Source organism: Colias croceus, chromosome 26 (genome assembly GCF_905220415.1).
Source record: "Colias croceus chromosome 26, ilColCroc2.1".
NCBI classification, from domain to species: domain Eukaryota; kingdom Metazoa; phylum Arthropoda; class Insecta; order Lepidoptera; family Pieridae; genus Colias; species Colias croceus.
This window is the reverse complement of record NC_059562.1, coordinates 4,934,156-4,957,127: the sequence shown is the minus strand read 5'-3', so window position 1 is coordinate 4,957,127 and position 22,972 is coordinate 4,934,156. Positions and strand designations below refer to the sequence as shown.

The following is a 22,972-nucleotide window of genomic DNA, read 5'->3' as shown; positions in this document are numbered from 1 at the left end:
CGATATGTATAGACCTTAATGTTTATGTTTTCTTATTTATATTATTCACTAGATTTCCGCCCGCGGCTTCGCCCGCGTTTTCAAAGGAAAACCCGCAAAGGTAGTTCCCGCTAACGCAAACGATAGCAACTTGACACCGAAAGATGAAACAAACGACTGAAACACAAATTAATTGATAATTACTTGAAGTTTTAATAATACGAATAAACGTACGAGTTTAGGGATGGGTAGGGAAATGTTTATAAAAATACCTATAATAAGAATGATTTAAATAGGTACATAATAATATCTGTTCCTTGAAATTTTGATAGATGAAAACTCAATAATTAAAATATGGCGCCTAGATATTCTTAGAGTATAATTAATAGCAACATAAGGTAAGTACTAAGTATTAAATAATAATATTATTATTCCCAGCATAAAACTTATTAATGTCATTTTAAGGTAATTAATCATATTAAATAGTTGCTCTTTTAAAATCATGTCAATATTACATAATCTGTAACTTATATCTAACTTCATAATATATCATTTTCATCTTCCATATATTCCTTAATGCTATAATAGGCTCTCTGAACTAATATATTTTTTACATGAGTTTTACCTGAATTTAGCACTACCAAACTCTTTAATACAATGTGGAATTCTGTTGTAAAAGCGTATACCTAGACCCATAAATGAATTTTTAACTTTGGCTAACCGGTAAAATGGCATTTCAATTTTATTTCTGTTCCTTGTGCCATAACAGTGTTTATCTCCTACTCTTGTGTGTAAGTCGGCGTTTTTGTGTACATGCAAAATATTATTAAATATATACTGTGATGGTACAGTAAGGATACCAGTATTCTTAAAGAGATCTCTTAGCGAGTCCCGAGCACGTAAATTATATATAGAGCGAATGGCTCTTTTCTGTAAGATAAATATAGTTTCTATATCTGCTGCCCTGCCCCATAGTAGAATTCCATAGGACATAATACTTTTTATACACCATTACAATTAATCTAATATTGATTGTGTTCATTGGTTACATTTTTAAAATCTTCGTGTTTTATAAATTTATAAATAATAGAAAAAATTCGATCACGAGGCGGGACTCGAACCCGCATAATTTCGTGATCGAATGTTTATATTCTTTATATTTATAAAGCATTTGAATGTCATAAAACCAAAAATATCAAATTCAATCTTCGTGTTTTGTGAATTATTTAATAAATCATTTACGTGATTCTTTTTTTGTTCGATGCGGGATGGTGTCGAATTGGTCCCATAAAAATTTTATTAGGATAGGCCCAGTATTTTATTTTATGAGCATTTTTGTCTGTATTTGTAAATGTTGCAAGTGCAAGTTTGAAGTCGGTTGTTTTTAACGCAGATGTCTTGTATGTAAAACCTTTTGTCAAAAATAAAATTCTTTATAATTAGCACATATTTTATTATTTATACTCTAGTGAAAATTTTTCAGGTGATTATATAAAAGTAGGGCTCAATTTTTTCGCGAACCCTACTTCTAAATAATTACCACTCTTCAATAATTTAAAACTCCTTGACTGAATCCCTTCACACCCTAAAATAAAAAGTGCCTATTAATTTTTCTTATAGTAAACAGAAATTCAAATTCAATTATAAAAATACTTATTACCGATTTAATACTTTGATGATAATTGATAGTAGAAATATTTATTACTAACCTTGATATTGTTGTGGACATGATGAAATGTCTCCATATTATGTTATATGTAATATATACGATGGTATACAAAAATTATTATCATTCGAACCTGCAATCCTAACTTGAAGACTCAATAAAACAAAAATTATAATTATTTCTTATTATTCTTATCATCAGAATCCTTTAGTTTCTGTGATCTGTGATCAGAACCAAATAATTACATGATAATAATTAATAACCTTTTAAGTAATACCATCCTACTAATCTATACTTCTATACTAATATTATAAAGAGGAAAGGTTTGTATGTATGTATGTATGGTTTTCACGCATAAACTACTATACCGATTTTGATGAAATTTGGCACAGACAATCTTTAGACCCTGAGAAAGAACATAGGCTACCTTTTATTGCGAAATATGAACCACGGGCGAAGCCGGGGCGGACCGCTAGTAATATAATAAATGCGAAAGTTTGTGAGGATGTGTGTGTGTTTGTTACTCATTCACGCAAATACTACTGAACCGATTACAATGAAATTTAGCACACATATAGACCGTAACTTGGATTAACACATAGGATAGGTTTTATCCCGGTAATCCCACGGGAACGGGAACTATGCGGGTTTTCTTATGAAAATGCGGGCGAAGCCGCGGGCGGAAATCTAGTGAATAATATAAATAAGAAAACATAAACATTAAGGTCTATACATATCGCTGCAGTGCTGATACATGTAAATATGGCCCTTATGCGTCGCAACGACAATAATTGATGACGTCACAGCGCAGTAGTTTACTATGCAAACATAGTTTTTCAGTTAATTATTGTAAATATTATCAAAATTAAATAATTTTTTTGTAAATGATAGAGCAAATCGGGAGCAATTTTTTTGGAAAAAATTTTTTTATGAAAAGTGAATATTTTTCATTCTATAGGGAAATCAAGTTTTCAGTATTTGGATTTTTTTTTAAATTAATTATAAATAAACTAATAATTATAGAAGTGGAGCAATTACAGATTCTGATGGAGCATTTAAGGAGCAATTTTTTGAGATATTAATAATAATAAAAAAAAAACTTTCCGCGCTAACTTCCTTCCGGTTTTTATTTCATTACAAGAATCGCTTTGACATTTATGCGCAAAAAGTAGTGAGAATAAAAATTACACTGATATTTATTACAACAATAGCTACGTGTTAATATTACACTATTTATATGACCACACTAACCGCATTTACCCCAAAGCATATAATATTATTTCCACACGATCTTAGCAATTAAGAATAACAGAATTAACTCCAGTTAAAATAGGTCTGTTTACTTCAAGTATTTTTTTTTAATTTCCTCAATAAACTAAAGAAAAACATTTCACGGATCATCAACAACAATAAATCAAGATCCATGAATCTTATGAATTATTAATGTTATTATTTTTATTTAACGAGTTGGGTGCTGTGTTCTTATTATACAGTTATTTTATTTTTATGTTCTGAGTCTGTAAAGTTATTTACTACTATTATCATTTTTTTAACCATTTGGCAGAACAAAACTTGATTTATACTGTTTTTGAATTTTATAGTATAAAAATCCTATCTTACATTAATCAAAACTTGGTCCTTCGAGACAGATTTCATCAATTACCATATAAGTACAAATCAAACAAATAATAGTTTATTTCTTACAACGAAATTATGAAACTTACGCTAAAAATTTGGCTCCTTGTGGCTGCAGTTCCAGAAGTCTAGAGGCTAGGGCTTCGCCTTCCATAAGCGGTGGTGGGGCTGCGGCTGGTGCGCGCCGTGTGGCTGCTCTGTAAGTTGGAGACGATTTCTTTATAAAAGTGTTAATGGGATAGTTTAAAATTATTTTCCTAGAAACATATTGCTCATTACTTAATTTTTGCATAGAAATTTAAAGCAAAAAGATTGTCGATCTGTGTGTGTGTGTTGTGATTGTTGTGCTGTGTTGTGCTGTGCTGTGTGTGTGTGCACAGTATTGTCCCATTTTCCCGTTTTAAAATATTTTCAATCGAATAATATGTTTACTATTAAATCTATAACGAGCAGAACTAGAGTATTATAATTCCACAATTATACAAAAAGTCTGATGATATGGACTGAGGACTTCAGTTAGATTCTATTAGATTATGTTCCAAATCAACGCTATGAATACGCTTTACATTTTCATCGAACACGTAAGTAATACTTTTAAGAATCCAATCGATTTCTCAAGACACAAACATAGCTGTTTGCGAACAATACAAGTGCCAACTTTAATGCAAGACAAAGAAGTCATCAACCGTTCTCAAAACAAAGAAATATCCTCAGAACTACTGAAATACCAGGTCATCTTTATAAATACGGATTTAAATGACACAATGATGATGTCACTTCTCCATATTAGGAAGGATTTGTATTTTTTATCTCGTTAACGTAAACAAGGTAATAGTAGAAGTGTAAAATGTTTAATTTAAAGATAATGCTGATACAAGATTCAAGGCCATAGTTGATTAATTGACCATTTTGGTCAGTGGTAATGAAATTAAATGAAGGATTTGTAAATATATGTTGATAGAATATAACTGAAATAACAATTATAATAATTATTACAGATAAGGGTTAACTTTTTCTAGAAAAAATATTGCAAAGGCCAGATAGAAAAGACATACAAGCCTTAATAATATGTACATACACCTTTTAATAATCATAAGGAATTATCCTAAATACCAGTTCAAAATTATACAAATGACGTCAACCTTGTTAATTTTTGATTTTAAGGTGCGGGAAAAATCACCTGCTGGTATGCCATCACCACCGTCTATAGGCATTTATTGACTCTGCATTATTTAAAAACATTTCATAAACCTCATAGACATTAATGACAATTACTACGTGCTCAACATCACATTACGTAGAGACACTCGAATCAAAGTGCACTTTAGCACAATTGGCAATCAATTTTTGAAAACCGTTTACAAAAGTAAACGATATGCCCAAGCTAATGCCAAGTACCAAGTTTTGGCACGATTTGAATCTAATTATGGCTGTTTGTTTATAAAATACATTGTAACGATAGTGAAAACTTGTGTCGAAATAGCTTATGCGTTTAATGAGTGTTCAGTAATAGGTAGGTAGTAAACTATTTTTAATTCTCACTCGAATTTTGGGTAACATCAACAATCGTTAAAAATAGAAGTTGTTTTTATTTTGTATGTCATCGACATAAATACTATCCCAGTAATACCTAGCTTTTATGATACTTTGCTTTAGAATTAGAACATAGTAAAACCATTTATGCCCTACGTCAAAGCGATAAGGTATCGGTAAAATATACAAACTCATAAAATTGAAGAGCATAATATTGTAAACATATTATTTTGCTCAAGATTTTGGTAGCGATGGGAATGGAAGATTACAAACAAAGAAGCTCGGGTTAGTATTTCCATTTAAATTAATCAAATTTAATTTAGGTGGGAACTTAATCTTTTTTATCAGGTGGAACGCTGAGTCACCTTGGTTTAGAGTATTTGTTAAATTATTTAATTACAGAAATCTTACTACTAGCACCTCGTATTTGATGTTTTAGCAAACGAGCAGACGCACTGGTGGTAAGCAAATTGCGTCGTCTATAGACGACCATAACAGAGATTATGGGTGTTGCCTACCAGAAATTTTTATTGCAATTTGTCAGTTTTTCCGACTAAGATGACTTGGAAAGAGCAAGATAAAATTACAGTCCATGGCAATCGAACAAAAAAAAAAAAATATCAAAATCGGATCCGTATATAAAATCAATGTTATTCAGCAAATACTCATCTGAAGAGCCAGAATCACGAACATAGGCAATGTTTACACCATGTCCACGATATATTTCTTTCGCAACAGTTATTAGGCGTGGCATGGATCCAAAAACATCGATTTGCTTTATGCGTCATTCACTATGACTTTAAATCTTAGTAACGTAGTAAGTTTCGTTATAGATTATCATATAATGTAACAAATATGTTTTCTTTTTAGACTTTTATTTTTTAGACCGATAAGTACAAACAGTAAACTTGAGACAAGCCTTATGATGCATTTCAGAAATGTGTTGCTATAATATGCTACCTTGTCTCGCGGTGTATTCGAAATTATAGTAGAAGGGCTTGTGAAAAAAGCCTCGCTTTGCAGTTCTGAATTAAAGTATTCCAGAATTCTACCTATACCAAAGTCCGACGCACCTAAACTATAGGTATTTTTTTTAGAAATTAAAGACTTTTTAACGGATTTTAAACGCGATTTATTCATAATAGACAGGTTTATAGGAGACTGTCTCCCCGTGACCACGCTCGCTGTAAAGTGTTTGAAACGTCGGGAAAAATAATATAATGAATAAATCGCGTTTAAAATTCGTTAAATAGTCTTTAATTTCTAAATGTATAATACTCGCTTAAAATCAAACCCTAGAAAATACTATATAGGTATTTATTTTAAAATGGTTCGTAAATGGTATGTTTTATTCATAAGTTTTTAATAAAGTTACGATGGGTTTAACATTAGATATCATTTCTATTTACAAAAATCCCTATTAAAGAAACTAAGGATCCCTAATTAAATCCAGATAATAAAACCTATCCCATCAATCCTTCGAATAGGCAAAATAAAAAGCTAACCATATATTACGTCACACGATTAGGGGAACGAAGTGTGACCATGTGATAAGAATAGGGGTCATAAGTTTGAAGGTTTCTACGATATCTGATATTCCTGCCTCTTTCTATTAGTGTGAGATATTGGGGTTTATAAATCTTATGTGGTGATATATCCGCATTATATATAGGCTATTGCCTATTATAGATTTACTTGACACTTTATCAGGGATAAGATGAACTAATAGGGAATGACTGAAATAGTAGTTACAGCTTATTTATTATTTAAATTGATATTAGTTGATACAAAATATAATATAAAACATTTGCAAGTGCAGTGAACTCTTCACACTCAAACTCAAAAATTAATTATTCAATTAGACTTCTTCAAATGAACTTCTAGAAGTTTTGAATCGTCATAACATATTTTTAATAATGTACCATTACATTTACCTTCTTCAACTATATAATACATAATATTACCATAGCTTTTGGTACTTTATCGTAAAAACTGTAAAGTAAATTACTTAACTTTGATTGCGCTTTACGATTTCTCTGTCCTACCAATTATATACCAAACAATTTCTATAATTAAAGATGAGCGATCTTTACTATCAAACCTACCTCTTATTAAATCCAGCCCATCCAATACAACAAAAAAATCCAACCCATTATGTCGTGTTAAAATATCGCTTGAATAATAAACAGCAAGGTCACTTACGTAATATACCTTAGACAATGAGGCTCATGTTACATCTATGTATTGACCTTGATTTGAAGATTAGATAATTTAGCGTGGGTAACATTTCCCTATTATCCAGATAAAATGGGAGGTGGGAGGGTAATAGAGTCCATTACAATGATAGATGCATATTTATATTGTGAATACGAAAGTTTGTCTGTTTGTTTGTATGTTTGTTTCAGGTTTAAGCCACCGCTTTTTATATACATTTTGGATTCTTAAAAAGTACCAATTGTATATTTAGGGTCACTAAGACATTTGCTCGTGGTTTGCTTGCAGATGAAACCGCGTTAATCGCGTGTTATATTACAATTAAACTTATTCCTATCAAAATTTATTGCTCCTGATCTGCAAACTTGTGAGTTTATGTGTATGTGTGTGTGTTTGATTATTACATCATATTTTACTTCAACTTTTTCGTATTTCGTCTGACCTTATTTCTTTCGCATTCTAACACTAAGAAACGTGTGTGTGTGTTTCAATGAATCTCTTTCCTTACATATTGTCCCTTACCTGCAAGTAACTCTAGTGGGAGCGGCACACGCTGCTGGTGGTACTATAATCCTGACACCACCACGTCGCTTTGCCTTCATAGCTCCTCCGCGAGCGTCTACCACGAAGGACACCAGGAATCTGGGAAAAGTGGGTTGTTTTATTTGAGCATTTGTATACTAGAGACTAGAGAAGATATTTTGGTATGGTTTGGGGTAATAACATCTTGTCATGTAACAAGTCGTGTAATGAAACAGAAAATGCTTGAGATAGATATCTCCAGATATTTGTCCACGTACTATAAGTGCAGTGGACTGATGTAGCTTTGTTTTTAGATAACTGAAGTAATATTAAATAAGAAATGTTAATTCTATAGTTTAAATATTAAACTTTTATATGTACTGTATCGGGAAGCCTGAAATTTGTCCTGAAACACAAAGCTACATTAGGGTAGGTTCATCGCTGTGCATGTAGCGGCACTGCTATTGCTGTGTCACCACATTGCTGCTGCTGTATCGCTGCACTTCTGCTGCTGTATCACCGTATTGCTGCTGCTGTCTGCACTCACCCGATGTCCAGCGGCTGCCGCTCGATGGTGGCCACTCTGCTGTCATTGTTGCTGGGCCACAGGTGGCCGTCCGTCACGCTGTCCTCGAGCGGCTTGGCGCGGTTCAGCGTGCCCGCTTCGCTGTTCATGTAGCGGTACTGCTGCTGCTGCTGGATTGGGCATTCCACTTCTCCTGGTAGGAAGAGAATCATTCAATAGTGGACATAATGAAACGCGACAATCATTTTATTTATTTTATAAGGCTGTTGTTTCCGGACTGGAAATCCCGTTTCTACTTTTGAAACGGGAGTATTATTAAAAAGAAAGAAACAACCCAGCATACATTGCAATACATGAGACTACTACTACTCTTCTTAAACTATATCGTTAGATACTACATTTTGTTTATAGTAAAAGCACAATATTCCTGAATGGTCATAATTTTGGCATACCATAAAGATGTTCTACACTGAATTAACTTGACCTAAGTTATCAAAGTAACTAAATGCTTACCTCCCTCATCCTCTGAATCACTCATGAATGTGTCCTGCATTAGTTCTGGGGCTGCCACTCTGTATTTACCCTCAACACCACCTTTAACAAAAAGAAAAATATATTTAAAAACTACACTCTATTGAGATTTATAAGATTTTAATTGACGTTTTATCTGGCGTCCCAAAAAATGATTACAGTTTCGACTTTCGTAATGTAACATTTCTTTGAACTAATTGTGAGTGATCTTCATTTATTTAGTCTAATTCGTGAACATAATCGTACCAGTTATTATGTACTTCATTCATCGATTTATACACTTTAAAATGCATTATTCAATACTATCAGTTTAACCAATGCATTATAACGGAATATGTATAATATAAATTCTTCAACGAATCTAAAGTTCCTGCGAATGAATATAATAAGGATCGAATTGCCATATGCTAGAAAGGGACAACATATATTTGTGTATATCTATCTCATGTGTCTCTAAAAATGGTTTATGTAAATGCAAGTTAATTTGCATTTTGTCAATTGTTACAGTTAAGTGCAATGACTGTGGATACAGATGAATTAAACTACAATATAATTACAAATTGTGTAATGTGCAACCGTTAAATATTTAAAATTGAGTATTATGTCCGAATTGTCTTGTACCTAGCGTGAATACTATATAAATAAAAACAAGAACTTTTTTAAGATAATAAAATAGTAAATCTGTTTATGTGTATCACCAATTATTTATTGATATTATACATGCTATACTAATTATATAAAGTACCACCATAATCACTGCATTCTTTTGAAGAATTTTTGACGTTAAGGTTTGGTACAGACAGAAGGTACTTCTTTTAGAGAAGCCGTATGTAGTAATCACATTATACTTTATCTGCATTCTATTATTTTCGCTAAAATACTCTATCACTCTATAGGTACTATTCATAAAACGATCGTAATAAAATGAAATTAATAATGAAGCCAATAAATTCGACCTGACGTCAATTAAAAATTTCTCACTAAAACTTAGAACCTTGGCAGTTGACCAAAGTGCCTATATGGCACTATCTTGATATCATTTTCATTTGAGGCCTGAATGCTGAATGCTTCTGATTAAGCGTCTGTTTTTTTATATAAAGGCATTGGATATTGTTAAAAGTTTGTTGTGTTTATTACACATTGGTTTATGTTAATTGTAGGAAATAAAGTTTTTTTTTACGCAATGTTGCCCTTTATATTTAAGCAATGAAAAACAATAAAGCTACCATAGGTTATGGAAATCAAAACATATTTATTAATTTCAGTGATAATTTGATGTCATAGAAATATAAATGTATTAAAAAGTAGTCATCCAACGTCCGACAAATCTACATTATAATACGAAAACAACAAATAATCACCGCGATAAATACATTCAAATACGTACGAGAAGACGACCAATTACGTATTAAATATTAATACACATTAGCAATCATAATCATAATTAGAATACCACTCTTCCAATGATAAACTGCAAAATCAATTGCCTTCAGACTGAACAAATCAGCCAACATCTTTACTCAGCAGGATAATTAAATACCTACGATTGTATCACGTCTAAAATTACGATATTATCAATGTACAGACCATCGCATGTTTACACGCTCCTTGCCACGTGTGACAATTAGTACTACGTATATCTTTGATTGCATAATCATGATGTGCATGAGGTCACGCGTTGGCGTCCAATTGACTCTACCTGACATCAACTTCTCAATGGTTTCACAATGCTCTTTAAGTTGTTACCGATTGTAATTGACTGCCCTTAATTTGGCATTTTTTGACCGAATGATCGTTAATTAAGACTGTTATTTCGTTAAATACTCGGTTGATTTGCATTTCATTTAATACAATATTAGCTATATAGAAAAAAATCTTGGCGTAACTAAGACTTTACAATGCGTTTCAGACGCAATCAATCTGAGTTTTAATTAAACCTGCATTCCAATAAATGTGGCGACGAATTTGATCAATAAAAGAGTTCAGCAATGTAGAACTTAACACGATTATTTAATCATAGAAAAATGCATTTTCTAAAAAAACGAAGTTTTAATAAGCTAGCTAACAAGATGCCGATATATTAGTTGATAGACCAGTCAATTATCTAAAAGAGATGATGAACTCTAAGCAATGCTTTCGTCGCAATTCTTAAATTAACATCTTTATCCACGTAGGTCTTCCCTTTATAATGGCATTAATGGGTTATCTATGTACTTCTATTGAATAAAGCATTATAAATCACATGTGCGTTATATAAATCACGGTGAAGTAAGGTTGTCCGGTCAATGTTAATAGAATTATAGTGGAAATTTAATTTAGCGTAGTTCATAGTTCATACTATAATAAGTTATTTGAACCCAGATTGTAACATATCAAATCAAGTTTTTTATTTAGAAGCAAGGGTGAATAATGGTAGTCAATTTAATGTATCATAAAATTGTCTCTACCAAAACTTTTTCCTTAAAATGCAGTCACCTTAAAGTTAACGAGCTTCGGAATTCTTACAGACGAGTACTTTAGTTCGACTTAAGGAAAACCAAACAGTATATCTACCTATTTCTCTCGATGGAAAAACAATGTACATTGAATCGCCCCTGAAATCATACCAAGGTCGTCCAACAAACCAATGTCAAGATTTCACAATAATTTATACGAATGAGCGATAATTCGTTCCGTGCTATTATTTAACATATCGAATGTATTTAGAACGTAATTTCATTCGCACATGAGTCAAGCATCGGGAATAGATTGCTTTTAAATTTGATGTAAAACTTTGGAGTGATTAATGTTTTGATGTTATGATTTTAGTGCAATTTTTCGCAATGTTTTACAATATAAAAAAGAAAATTAAATTAAGAGTACGAAATTCATTCATAGACAGATAAGTACCTAATAGATACTATTTTATTTTAAACTTTACTGATATATGTAAAGTACCACGCTATTTTCTTGTTAGGATATTTTTTGGTTATTTCACATCCTTGTAATTGATTTACCGGAATGTAAGTGATTAGTCTGTATCTTAACGATTCAATATTTACTGTTACGAATGTAATCAAACCCAGAACCGCTCATTACTAAAGTCCTACGTTTATCACTGAACCTAAGTGGCTATCAAGTACCTAGTACAAATAACAAATTATGACATAAAAATATATACATATAAAGTATATAAATAGTACATACTAGATACTACACATGCGTGTTGATTGCATTAGAACATCACTTGCATGCAAATCAAATGAATGGGTTTTACCTAACACGTAATTTCAAAGATTTTATCTATACTAATATTATAAAGCTGAAGAGTTTGTTTGTTTGTTTGTATGTATGTTTGTTTGTTGGTTTGTTTGAACGCGCTAATCTCGGGAACTACTGGTCCGATTTGAAAAATTCTTTCATTGTTATATAGCCCATTTATCAAGGAAGGTTATAGGCTATGTGTCATGACGCTACGACCAACAGGGGTGGAGCCACGGAGGTGAAACCGCGCGCAGCAGCTAGTTTTCAATACTTATGAGGGTACCGTAAAACTATTTTCAAATCATTTGAGAAAAACTACGGAAAACCCATAATCGAAATATGTAATTTTAGGTACATTTTGTGCTAGAACCCGTCACAAGTACCGAAAACTGTAAACTCGTATGTGTTTATAATTTACTAGCTGCGCTCCGCGGTTTCACTCGCGTGGCTCCACTTCTGTTGGTCTTAGCGTGATGATATATAGCCTATAGCCTTCCTCGATAAATGGTCTATCCAACACCGAAAGAATTTTTCAAATCGGGCCAGTAGTTCTTGAGATAAGCTCGTTCAAACAAACAAACAAACTATTCAGCTTTATAATATTAGTATAGATGTCCAAATTGTATGATAGGTACCTACATTGTATCTAATTAAAGAAACACTGAGTTCACTCGTCACTCAATGAAAACAAAATTTAGTTTAGAAAATCACTTAAAATAAATAAAAATAAACTTTACAAACAAAGACATAAAACTGAATAATAACGAAGTACAATGTCTTATTCATTCTTACATCACTTAGCACGAGTGGGATCTTCAAAATAATTGTATTTTCGTTGATTACTCATTGTTATTTTGGTTGTGAATGAATCTTTTTGGCAAGAACATCGCTAATAAAGTGTACCGTAAAACAATTGAACGCAAAAAGTATAGAGAAGATATTTCGGTTATAAATACGCCGCAAATAACTTTATTTACGAGACTAGCACTAGCCGTGTATATGTCGCAGTTTACAGATGCTCGGCATTTTGTATTATGCTGAGGATTTACTTTTTCCAAAATTCTACAAAAAGACGGTCGCGAGCCGACGGAGCCCCACGAAGTGGGGTGGTATTTCTGTGTAGTTTTAAAAACACGAACCTAACCTAACCCACCCCCTTATCCAAACATAAATTTCTGATTACGAATTCTCGACATATTACAAAATGCCGAGCATTTGTAAACGGTGAGATTATACAATTTGCCTGCGACATATATATTTTGTCTTAGTAAAGTTAAAAATATTTCTTTCCTCGCTAGTCGCTAATAAGCATAATCAGAGTCGATTTCAATATTAATTGAATGGATCATTTTATAAGATGATTCTACATACTAAAGACAATTAAAATGAAGAATAAGTTAAGTATACCTTTAAAAAATATTATATTATTTCAGTGCTTAGTAAACGTAGAGACGTTTCATTTTTCCGTGTAATAAGTTTTATTAATACATTATAAGTGCATAAACTGATTATATACAACGTGTTCTCAATCCTAAACCATTTGAAATCGTATAATATAAAAAGAAGCTATAACTATATGAAATCTCAACACCGCACCTTGGCTTCCACCTACATAATCACTCTATGTAGAGGGTTGACATCACCACATTAAAACTAATGTAGGTAATATTTACCAGTTCTGCATACTAATAACTGTCGGTGTTTACTGCATTTTCCATGATTACATTAAATTGTTTATTTTTATTCAGAACATAATCATGACAAAAAGCAGAAGAAAGACGAGGAAAGCTGAGAAGAGTTTTATCCATACATATATGACATAATCTGAATATCTCTCTAGTCTCTTATATATTCAAATTCAAATTCGTTTATACAATCAAACTTAACCTAACCTTAGAGCTAAATACATATTATTACCATATGGTGGTAATTGTATAATAATAGGTATATATCAATCAACGGTTCGAGACTGGCATCTTTGCTAGGTTACCGAGTAGGTAACTTGTATTAAAGATATCAGTTCCTTCCCCATATAATTTATATAATATAAAAAACAACATCTCAAGGTGGTCATCACAACTTAGTCAATGAAATTGATTTTTAAGTTCGAATATAAAGAATATAAAAAGAAATTAACTAATTGATATCTTAACGAACATGAAAGGAGTCGAGTGATTAGTTGAGTGGTCAGTGTATTCTAAAATACTACTCATTTTTAGATCTAGATCTCTTTAGATCCGTTGCTATTAATTCTAGCTAAATAAATCTTATAAATACCGTATTTATAACGAGAAGAGTATGTTTAAATTGCGTGTAGGAAAGTTAAAGAACACATGAATTGGTTCGTTGTTATCAAGTTCAAATAACTGTATTAGTAATTAAACTAAAAAATCGAAGCAATCATTTTGTATTATTACTATAATAAATGATTATTAATTCTTAGTATATAAATAGTTTTCCATACTATTCATAATTCCGGTGTAGGGTCGAAACAGCTGTAATCGAAAAATACGATTGCGTTATAATTGTGCGATTGACCCTTTATTTATACTTTTCTATACAAATATTTTACTGTTTATTGTATAGTAAGACATTAAGCAGATGCAAAAATAAATTACATCAACAAATTTTTAAGTACCTACATTTACCGTTGAAACAATACAATTAAACGTCTCTGGGTTGGATATATAGAATCATACACGTCTGTGTATGTGTTTGTGTAATTGTAGAGTACTAGTATAAAATTTTACTTTTGAATTTTTTGTCTTTCATAATATTAAGAGTGTAATTGCGAAGATACATTTTTACAAAACATATTCATTCATTATTATAATCACGCCCATAGCATCCATAGCGTTGAACTCTGTCATTGTCCACTAACTGTAGTTCTTAATTAATATATCCTTTAACCCAAATAAACCCATTATAACTCACCTCGAGTTTAATTCGCTGGCATTTGTTATCTTTTATAAAAGAAATACTAGCTCACAGCCTGCGCTATGTCATTCTAGGTTTTGACACATTTACGAGTGTATTTCTCGTTTGATTTATTGGTCAGACGTTTTAAATTCGCCTATTTCATATTATTTCGGAGGAATTCGTAGCTGTTATTAATTTAATTTTTATGATTCGCGAGATATGACATTTGTATATTTTTTGTAAAGTAAGAACATAGTCCATTAACTGAATTTATGCCGTTGATTCATTCTTCTATTCTTTCTAAATCAAAAGAATAAAAAGAACGCTTCAAGACCCTCTTCATAATTTTTTTGTTTGCCTTAATACTGATTAAAAATTATCTATTTAATTACCATCAAATACCATAATTCTAGCTTAATAAATCTTCTGTAATAATTTATCGCTTATTTAATTATATAATACTAGCTTTCCACCCGCGGCTTCGCCCGCTTTGTCTAAATCGTAATAAATTATATACTAAAAATTCCTCTTGAATCACTTTATGTATTAAAAAACAACATCAAAATCCGTTGCGTAGTTTGATAGATTTAAGCATACAAAAAGGACATAGGGACAGAGAAAGCGACTTTGTTTTATACTATGTACTGATTAGTTATAGACTCTACTATTTATTTTACGTTACATTTATCCTATAAATATTTTTTCATGTACAAAACGCTTCCAACTATCAAGCCAGTACTATTTTATATAACAATAACCACGGTCAAGGCTATATACCATAACCATACATAAAATCACTGTACCGAACACAACACATGTTAGTAAACAGTGTAATTGTTTCAAAAGCACAATCATATCAAAATGTTTACATCAGTTACGCATGTGGCAGGTGACAGGCGCAATGATTGTAATCACGGACTATTCCACTGTTTTGCCCTTGAAGCGAATTAATATGTACCTATACATACGTATTAGTTTGTTTGTTTGTTTACATGAACCGGACTAAACGAGTTACGGCCCTGCCTTCATACAAAACTGCTGAATACGCCGTTCGCACGGGAATAGAATGTGGGTGCGATTTCCCTTAGTTAGCATCCAAGCTTACGTTTTTATAATTATTATAATGTATAAATTCATTCTTTGACTCCGGTCCGCATCGTGCGGACATGGGTGTAAAAGTATCATTTTAGTCATTAAATGTAGTTACTAAGTATATCTGAGTTTCTTTTGGGGCCTCCGGCTGCGGGACATGTAATTGGCGCAGTCGGTAGGATCCTCAAAAAACGTGGCATAGATAGCTTCGACCTTGCTATCGCTACGGAGCTGAGGATCCAGAATCTACGGTTTCTGCGGCCTGGAGGTTAAATCAAACATCGATCCCGAAAAGTAACCAGATTAATTGGTAAGTACATAGAATAGTTCTGTGTTGCTTCCTTTTACTAGTTTATACCTATTTTTTTAGTCCTAATTTCCTTTCCATGATTTTCCATCCGTGAAAGTCTAATTCCCGAGAGCACTACATTGAGTTAGGCTGTTCGTGGACTAGTTTTAGATAATAGTAGTACTTTAAAATTAATTATATTATTAACTAGATTATATACTTATTAACTAGGTTATAAAGTTATATAAGTACTACTGAAGGTAGTGAATAGCTTAATTTCTTAATCAATGATAAATTGAATAAATTTACCTAATTTCATGACTTACATTTCGCTTCATGATTCAGTAGTAACCACCATAGAGGCAAAACATACATTTTATATAAAAAATATATAATAATTCTACTTAAGATTTTATTCGCGGTTCATAGGAGGCCTTAGGTTCAAGAATTCAATGTATCCGATTTCAATTGAAAAAAAACGTTTAAAAACTGTAATAAATTTTTCTTTTAGTTTAATTTAATTTCATCATTAGAATTTATGTACGAAGAATAAATTTTTCATTTAGTTTAATTTAATTTCATCATTAGAATTTATGTACGAAGAATTAAATGCATCTTATTTAAAGAATAAAAATAATTTTAATAATTAGTAACAAACATAGAAAAGAATTTAATTCGAAACCCGTTAGAGGTTTACCTTTAACACAAAATTATTCTAAAATGCGTGAAATGAATATGCACGAATTATATCCACCTGAGTACGGCCCTGACTTTTATTCCGAGAATTATTCGTATTAAAATTATAGTGAATCGCCTTATCGGTATATACATACTATACAATACATATGATCCGAACTTTACACACTATGCTTTACTGACTGTGAAGATTAGGATCGATCATTATAGGTATTACAGGTATTAATTTGGATTATAATGATGTTATAAAATATATCAATTTCATTTAAGCTTTTCAAAAAAATCAGCATTCAGTTTATATATCATCTAATGATTTATCAAAGGCCATCATAGTATTCTTTCTCAGATAGTGGAAAATCAATAGAAAATTAATTTCGTATTAATTCAATTCTTTAAAAAAATTAAATGACAATTATTAGATATGTTAAGTTAGTTAAAATTCAATGTAAGTTATGGAAACAGTTAGGGAGATGATTAAGAAATTAGGTAACATTTATAATTAGAATAAAATATAAGAATTAAAAGATAGGGAATATTATAATATACTTAAGCCTGGATACTACTTTTCAAATAAGCAAATTGTAATAATTTTTAAATTTCCATTAGTTTTACAGATATTCTTGATTTATTTCATTTAGCTATTTTTCCAAATAAGATTAGGCAGGCCCTCATCCCTTCCTATCCCTATATAGCAACTAACAGTAACTCATTCTTGTACATAGAGGCTGAATGCCCGAAGTATAATACATTACTTACTATATTTACCACGCTCATTTAAAATCTCACTATAAATGCAACAAGAGGACTTCGTGATACTCCAAGGTACATTCTTATTAACTATACCTACTGGATGTATGTTCGAGTCGGAGAATTTCAAGATCTATAATGTAAATGACAAAATTAAGGAACAGCCACTGACTGAAGATACGCGGTACATATATCAAGGACATTAGAAATAAATATACAAGATACGCAATTCTCAACTCAGTTAATTTGGAAGAAACCCCTATCGCTATAGAAAAGGATCCTGCAATATATCAAACAACTATCCCTATATACATAATTCTGGTTGGTGCAGTCTTAATTTTGGCCATTTGGTACACGATGTGACGCAGATCGACACATACTTTATAGAGGACCACAGATGAGCAGATGAGGAAGCAGATGAGCCCCAGCTTCCAGCAACATTTTTTCACAATATTCAAAAATGGTAGCTGAACTTCGGCGGGAGGAGTTACGGCCCTGCCTTCATACAAAACTGCTGAATACGCCGTTCGCACGGGAATAGAATGTGGGTGCGATTTCCCTTAGTTAGCATCCAAGCTTACGTTTTTATAATTATTATAATGTATAAATTCATTCTTTGACTCCGGTCCGCATCGTGCGGACATGGGTGTAAAAGTATCATTTTAGTCATTAAATGTAGTTACTAAGTATATCTGAGTTTCTTTTGGGGCCTCCGGCTGCGGGACATGTAATTAACGTTTTAAATTTGCTCCAAATATGTAGTTAGTAAATATATGCAAAATGAATAGCAAAATAGTTAAATAAGTGCATTTTATTTTCTGTAAGTAAGCTACAAATTTTTTAATTTTTTTAACTTTTGGGAATGTCGGACACAAATAAGACATTATCACAATTTTTTACTACTGTTAATGTAAGAAAATATAAAGACCTAAATAAAGAATAGCCTATTTTAAGTCTCTAGGTAACAAGTAATATTACGTGTTAAATTAGCATAAAGTTCACTTGTTCATTGAAATAACCTGAAAATTGCTTTTGACATGAGTTTATCAGATTTCTAAATATATGCTTAAAGATAAAAAGTTCAAGATAATTTTAATACAAATACTTATAGTTTTTCCTTGATATACACGACACAACTTGACCTATAAATGGTTCATCTTCAAGATAAGTGTCATTATCAATAATCTAGCATATTAATATTGCAAAATCTTTGAAAATCAAAGTTTATTATTTTAAATAGAGCTTATAATAGTTGTAAATTTTGTTGAATTGTTAACAGAAACCTCGGGAATTATTGAAAAGAGTATTTTGCTCTCTTGATTATACGTAAGTTGTATATATGTCGCATTCATCTGGTTGAATCTTCTTTTTAATTGAATGACTAGCGTGTTCATTGAATGACGTAATTTAATTGATTGATTAGGCCGAACTTTATTTACGACAAATATGACAAACGGCACAGTACAACGTCCAACTAGGTAGTTAGAGAACTGTAAAATAGCTCTTTGAACAGGGCGGGTAACGCTGTATTTCTCGTACGTAATACCTATATCAAAATTATAAATTTAAGTCCTAAACAAAAAAAAATGATTTAAATTAATATAATAGTATCGTTTTTTTGTTGTTGTTGAAATTAACCAAACATTGATCTAATTAAAATACTATCTAGAAAAAGTAACCTATCAATCAATACAACATCGGAGTGTCACATCGCCATACGATGTGTTGCTGCATTGAATCACAATTCATGTACTACACTCAATCACTGCCAAATATTGCTCGTACATCAATTGATGCTTACATACCGTGTTATGGATGTTGAGAATATCAGACGTTTTAAGAAATCTCTATATTTTAAAATATGATTATCTACCTTATCTCGCTAGGTATCAATATCAATAACACGTAGGTACTTTATGACCAGAAAATTAGTACATTTTAATGAAAAACATGTAGATTAATTATTATTCGTTTCAGAATCAGACTTGAATATCTATCTAGTATCGATTGCAGTCTTATTAATCACGCAGTCACGCATCATTAAATATGTATTTGTAAAGAACGTAGGTAATATCTCATCACTCGGTACAGCAATCCCTACATATTATTGACTATTAACGAAACTAAAATATTGATAGATTGCATTACTCCACAAAACTAAATCCAACTAGACATTTCTCATAATTCCTCGTTCCACCACTTAACGTAACAAAAATTAGCTTTACCTTGACAAGGTCATAGTTTTTAGAGTGGCAACTACCAACATAGAACTTTTGCTATTAAGCGTTTCGCTTCCGAAACTCATATATAAAACCTAATGAATACGTTCGGAAGAAACATTAACGGGTCGATATGCTCTTTTATATAGGAATAGATGTCTATAAACGTTTTCAAATATTTGGATAGAAAAGACAAATACATCAGGCGAAAACCAATATACCTTCTTATATAAATATCGTCTAAATACCGGATTGGTTCAGGTTGAATAATGTACTTGTATCAAAGGTTAATCACATGATTGATTTTCAAAGTTTGGTCTAAAAGTACTACTTAGTTCACAATAAACTATTCAAACAGACTAACTTTTTTTCATGTTAATTACTACCTATTTGCTACGAGAATTTTTCTATCACAGTTACTTTATTAATTTTTTGCGGTAATGGTTTTATATTGGTATTTTCTTAACAACAATATGTTTACCATATACTATCATTTACCATTTTTATAAAGGCAATTTCTCATAAGTATCGGTAACATAAAATTGTTTCACCTACTTTTTTTCATACAACAAATCTACATACTTGAACCATTAAAGCTTGAAATTTGAACTCCTGTTGAACAATCGTATAAAAACAAAACAAAAAAACAAAAGATTTATAATAACAATATGGAATAAGCAATTAACTAATAAGATTTATTAGCAAATACCGATTCATTCATTCATGACAAAGAATTTAGATCACTGACTAACTATTACTCAATACCTACTAGAAAAACTTCGTGTAGCATTCATCATTGTAATGTTATCCATTTTTTTTTAGATCTTACTTCAAAACGTGAGAAAGCACTATTATATTATTTCACAAGCTTTTTATTAATTATGCAAAAATATTAGCAAAGGAAACTTGACATTATTGTGCTAGAAAATTAAAAATTTACTTATGTATGATATATTTACTTTTATAGCATTCAAATGCGAGATTTTTATTTTACGAATAGAAAATGTTCGATCATCCCGCCAAGAGATAGAATTATTACTACCTCTGTACTTTAAAAATTTCTCAATAAAAGTATACATATAACTTATTTTTATAATCGTTATTAAACGAATGTCAAATATTTCATTTGTTCAATTAATTTGACATTATACGAGTAGTTCCTGTATTATTTATAAACCTAACAGCACATATATCACTTTTTTATTCATAAGTTTCCTGCAGGCAATGGATCTTCATTATTTATTACTCTTATGTTACGAATATCCAATTTATCTTGTAACAAAAATATCTTTTATCAAACATAACTTCTGAATGATTATTGTTATTGTATTAAACTATTAGTAGAGTTTATCAGATTCATATAAGTATCTTCTTTTTCCCACATAAATAATGACAATAATAAATAAAAAAAAGAATGTGTGTACTTATGTACACGCGTTAGAAGTTATACTTCTTTGGCGTATGGAAAAAATACTAGAATATACAACTTGAACATAGTTATCAATTTTCATACCACCTAGAACTAACTTCATCCTGTTAAATTTAGGTGTCGGTGTGCGCGGGCATCGTAAAAATTCACTCTCATCATTTTTCTCCATCGCGCCAAAAGAAGTATAACTTCAATAAATGTATCTTTCAAGAAATTAGCTAGTAATTTTAATGTTTGACTAGAATAATTTGGGTATGTTGAATACCAATTCCATTTTAAGATCGCTATTCTTTCACGAAGCACATACTACCCAACTTGACCAGGACTTGACCCCTTTAATGACCAGGAAAAGTATACTTTTCCTCTTCACATTCATATCTCAATAACATCTCACCAAATGAGTCAAAATTAAAATTAAGACGCAATTCAAAATTGTGAATCACTGCAGAGGTCAGGTGGGAGGCCATATTTATTGACACAACCAAGTCATTGTGTGAGTGATCTCACATGTAAATTGGTGTTAAACTGCGCATGTTAGCTTAGAACCATTCTACTGTAATCTTTATTCATTGTTGAGATACTATACTGTTGCGTAAGTTCTTTCAGGCCGATTGGAAATTCATTGCTTCTGTAATGAGTAAAATATGGTGCAATTTTGGCATACTTCTTCGCTCGTATATAAACATATTTTACGTATTCTTTAGGTAGGTACCTAAATTGTTACATTGAATTGTGATCATTGTACGTATATACATATTTGATTTTCAACTCAACCTTTAACTGGCTTTTCCATAATTTTTTATAAACAGTAAACGCTCTATATTATTTTATCACAAAAAACGATAGGTAATTGACAAAGTTAGTAAGCTATTCAGTTCATAATTCATATATATTTCCTAATCTTTAAACCTATTTTTTAAATGTTCGAAGAGGCATTTAAAAATACGCGTAGCACGTGCTTCAAGAAAAAGATTACAATTCTAAAAATAGTGAAGTACGTATTGATCTACTGAAGGGATCGGTCTATCTATTGGATTAGGTCATAGCTATTTTCTACAAATAGTTACAAACATACCTACAAACCACCTAACGTTTCTTAAGATTTTCTTTGGAATGGTAACCTGTAACGCAAGGGTATTACAAAGGTGAGGTCGAGAAGATGGTCGTTATTTAAAAAAAAAAAACATTCTCGATCTCACAGAACATATTGAGGTACTAATTTGGTATAAATTGAAAAAGAAAATGGTACAGTCATACAAGAAATGTATACCTATTGAGTATAGACCCCTAATGTATAAAATCCTATATAATATTTGTTAATTGTTATAGAGTTGTTGTGAACAAAACTTTGCCTTAAACAATGTACCACATAATATTATACAGATGTAAACACAAGCATCTACCCACAGCGTCCTCAGATCATCTCAGGTGCGGTCACACAGTCCAAATGCGGTGTGATGATGTAAATCATATTTGGGTAACCTTGACTCGCGTGCGTCAGATACCAGTGGTTGTGAGCTGCGGCTACGCGCAGCGGTGGCGCGAAAAGCGGAACGCGGGAAAATTAAATGAATAAAAAAGAAGAAAAAAAAAACTAGCTATGTCAATATGAAGATGGGAATGTGTGACTGGCCAGTGATAGAAAGAAGAAAATATGTGTGAACACAGTTCCTATAGGGTAGATGCGTCTGTTTCACTGATCGATTTTCTTTACGAAGAAGATGATCGGGCT

The 22,972-nt window shown here is 31.4% G+C and overlaps 1 protein-coding gene across 6 annotated transcripts in view; it reads right to left on the bottom strand.

Annotated features, from left to right (window-relative positions):
* Positions 1-22,972, bottom strand: part of LOC123703430 (ankyrin-3-like) — a 153,804-nt gene that overhangs the window by 18,965 nt on the left and 111,867 nt on the right. For 5 of the 6 annotated variants that reach the window (XR_006752993.1, XR_006752992.1, XM_045651421.1 and 2 more), the window contains exons 18-21: positions 8,589-8,669; positions 8,097-8,268; positions 7,550-7,669; positions 3,370-3,477 (exon numbers count right to left, since the gene is read on the bottom strand). Coding sequence is in view for 4 of the 6 variants with exons in the window: in XM_045651421.1 (XP_045507377.1) it covers positions 3,370-3,477; positions 7,550-7,669; positions 8,097-8,268; positions 8,589-8,669 (481 nt within the window). In the remaining 2 variants the exon portion in view is untranslated. The remainder of the gene's footprint in view (positions 1-3,369; positions 3,478-7,549; positions 7,670-8,096; positions 8,269-8,588; positions 8,670-22,972) is intronic. The other variant, XM_045651420.1, reaches the window with a different exon arrangement.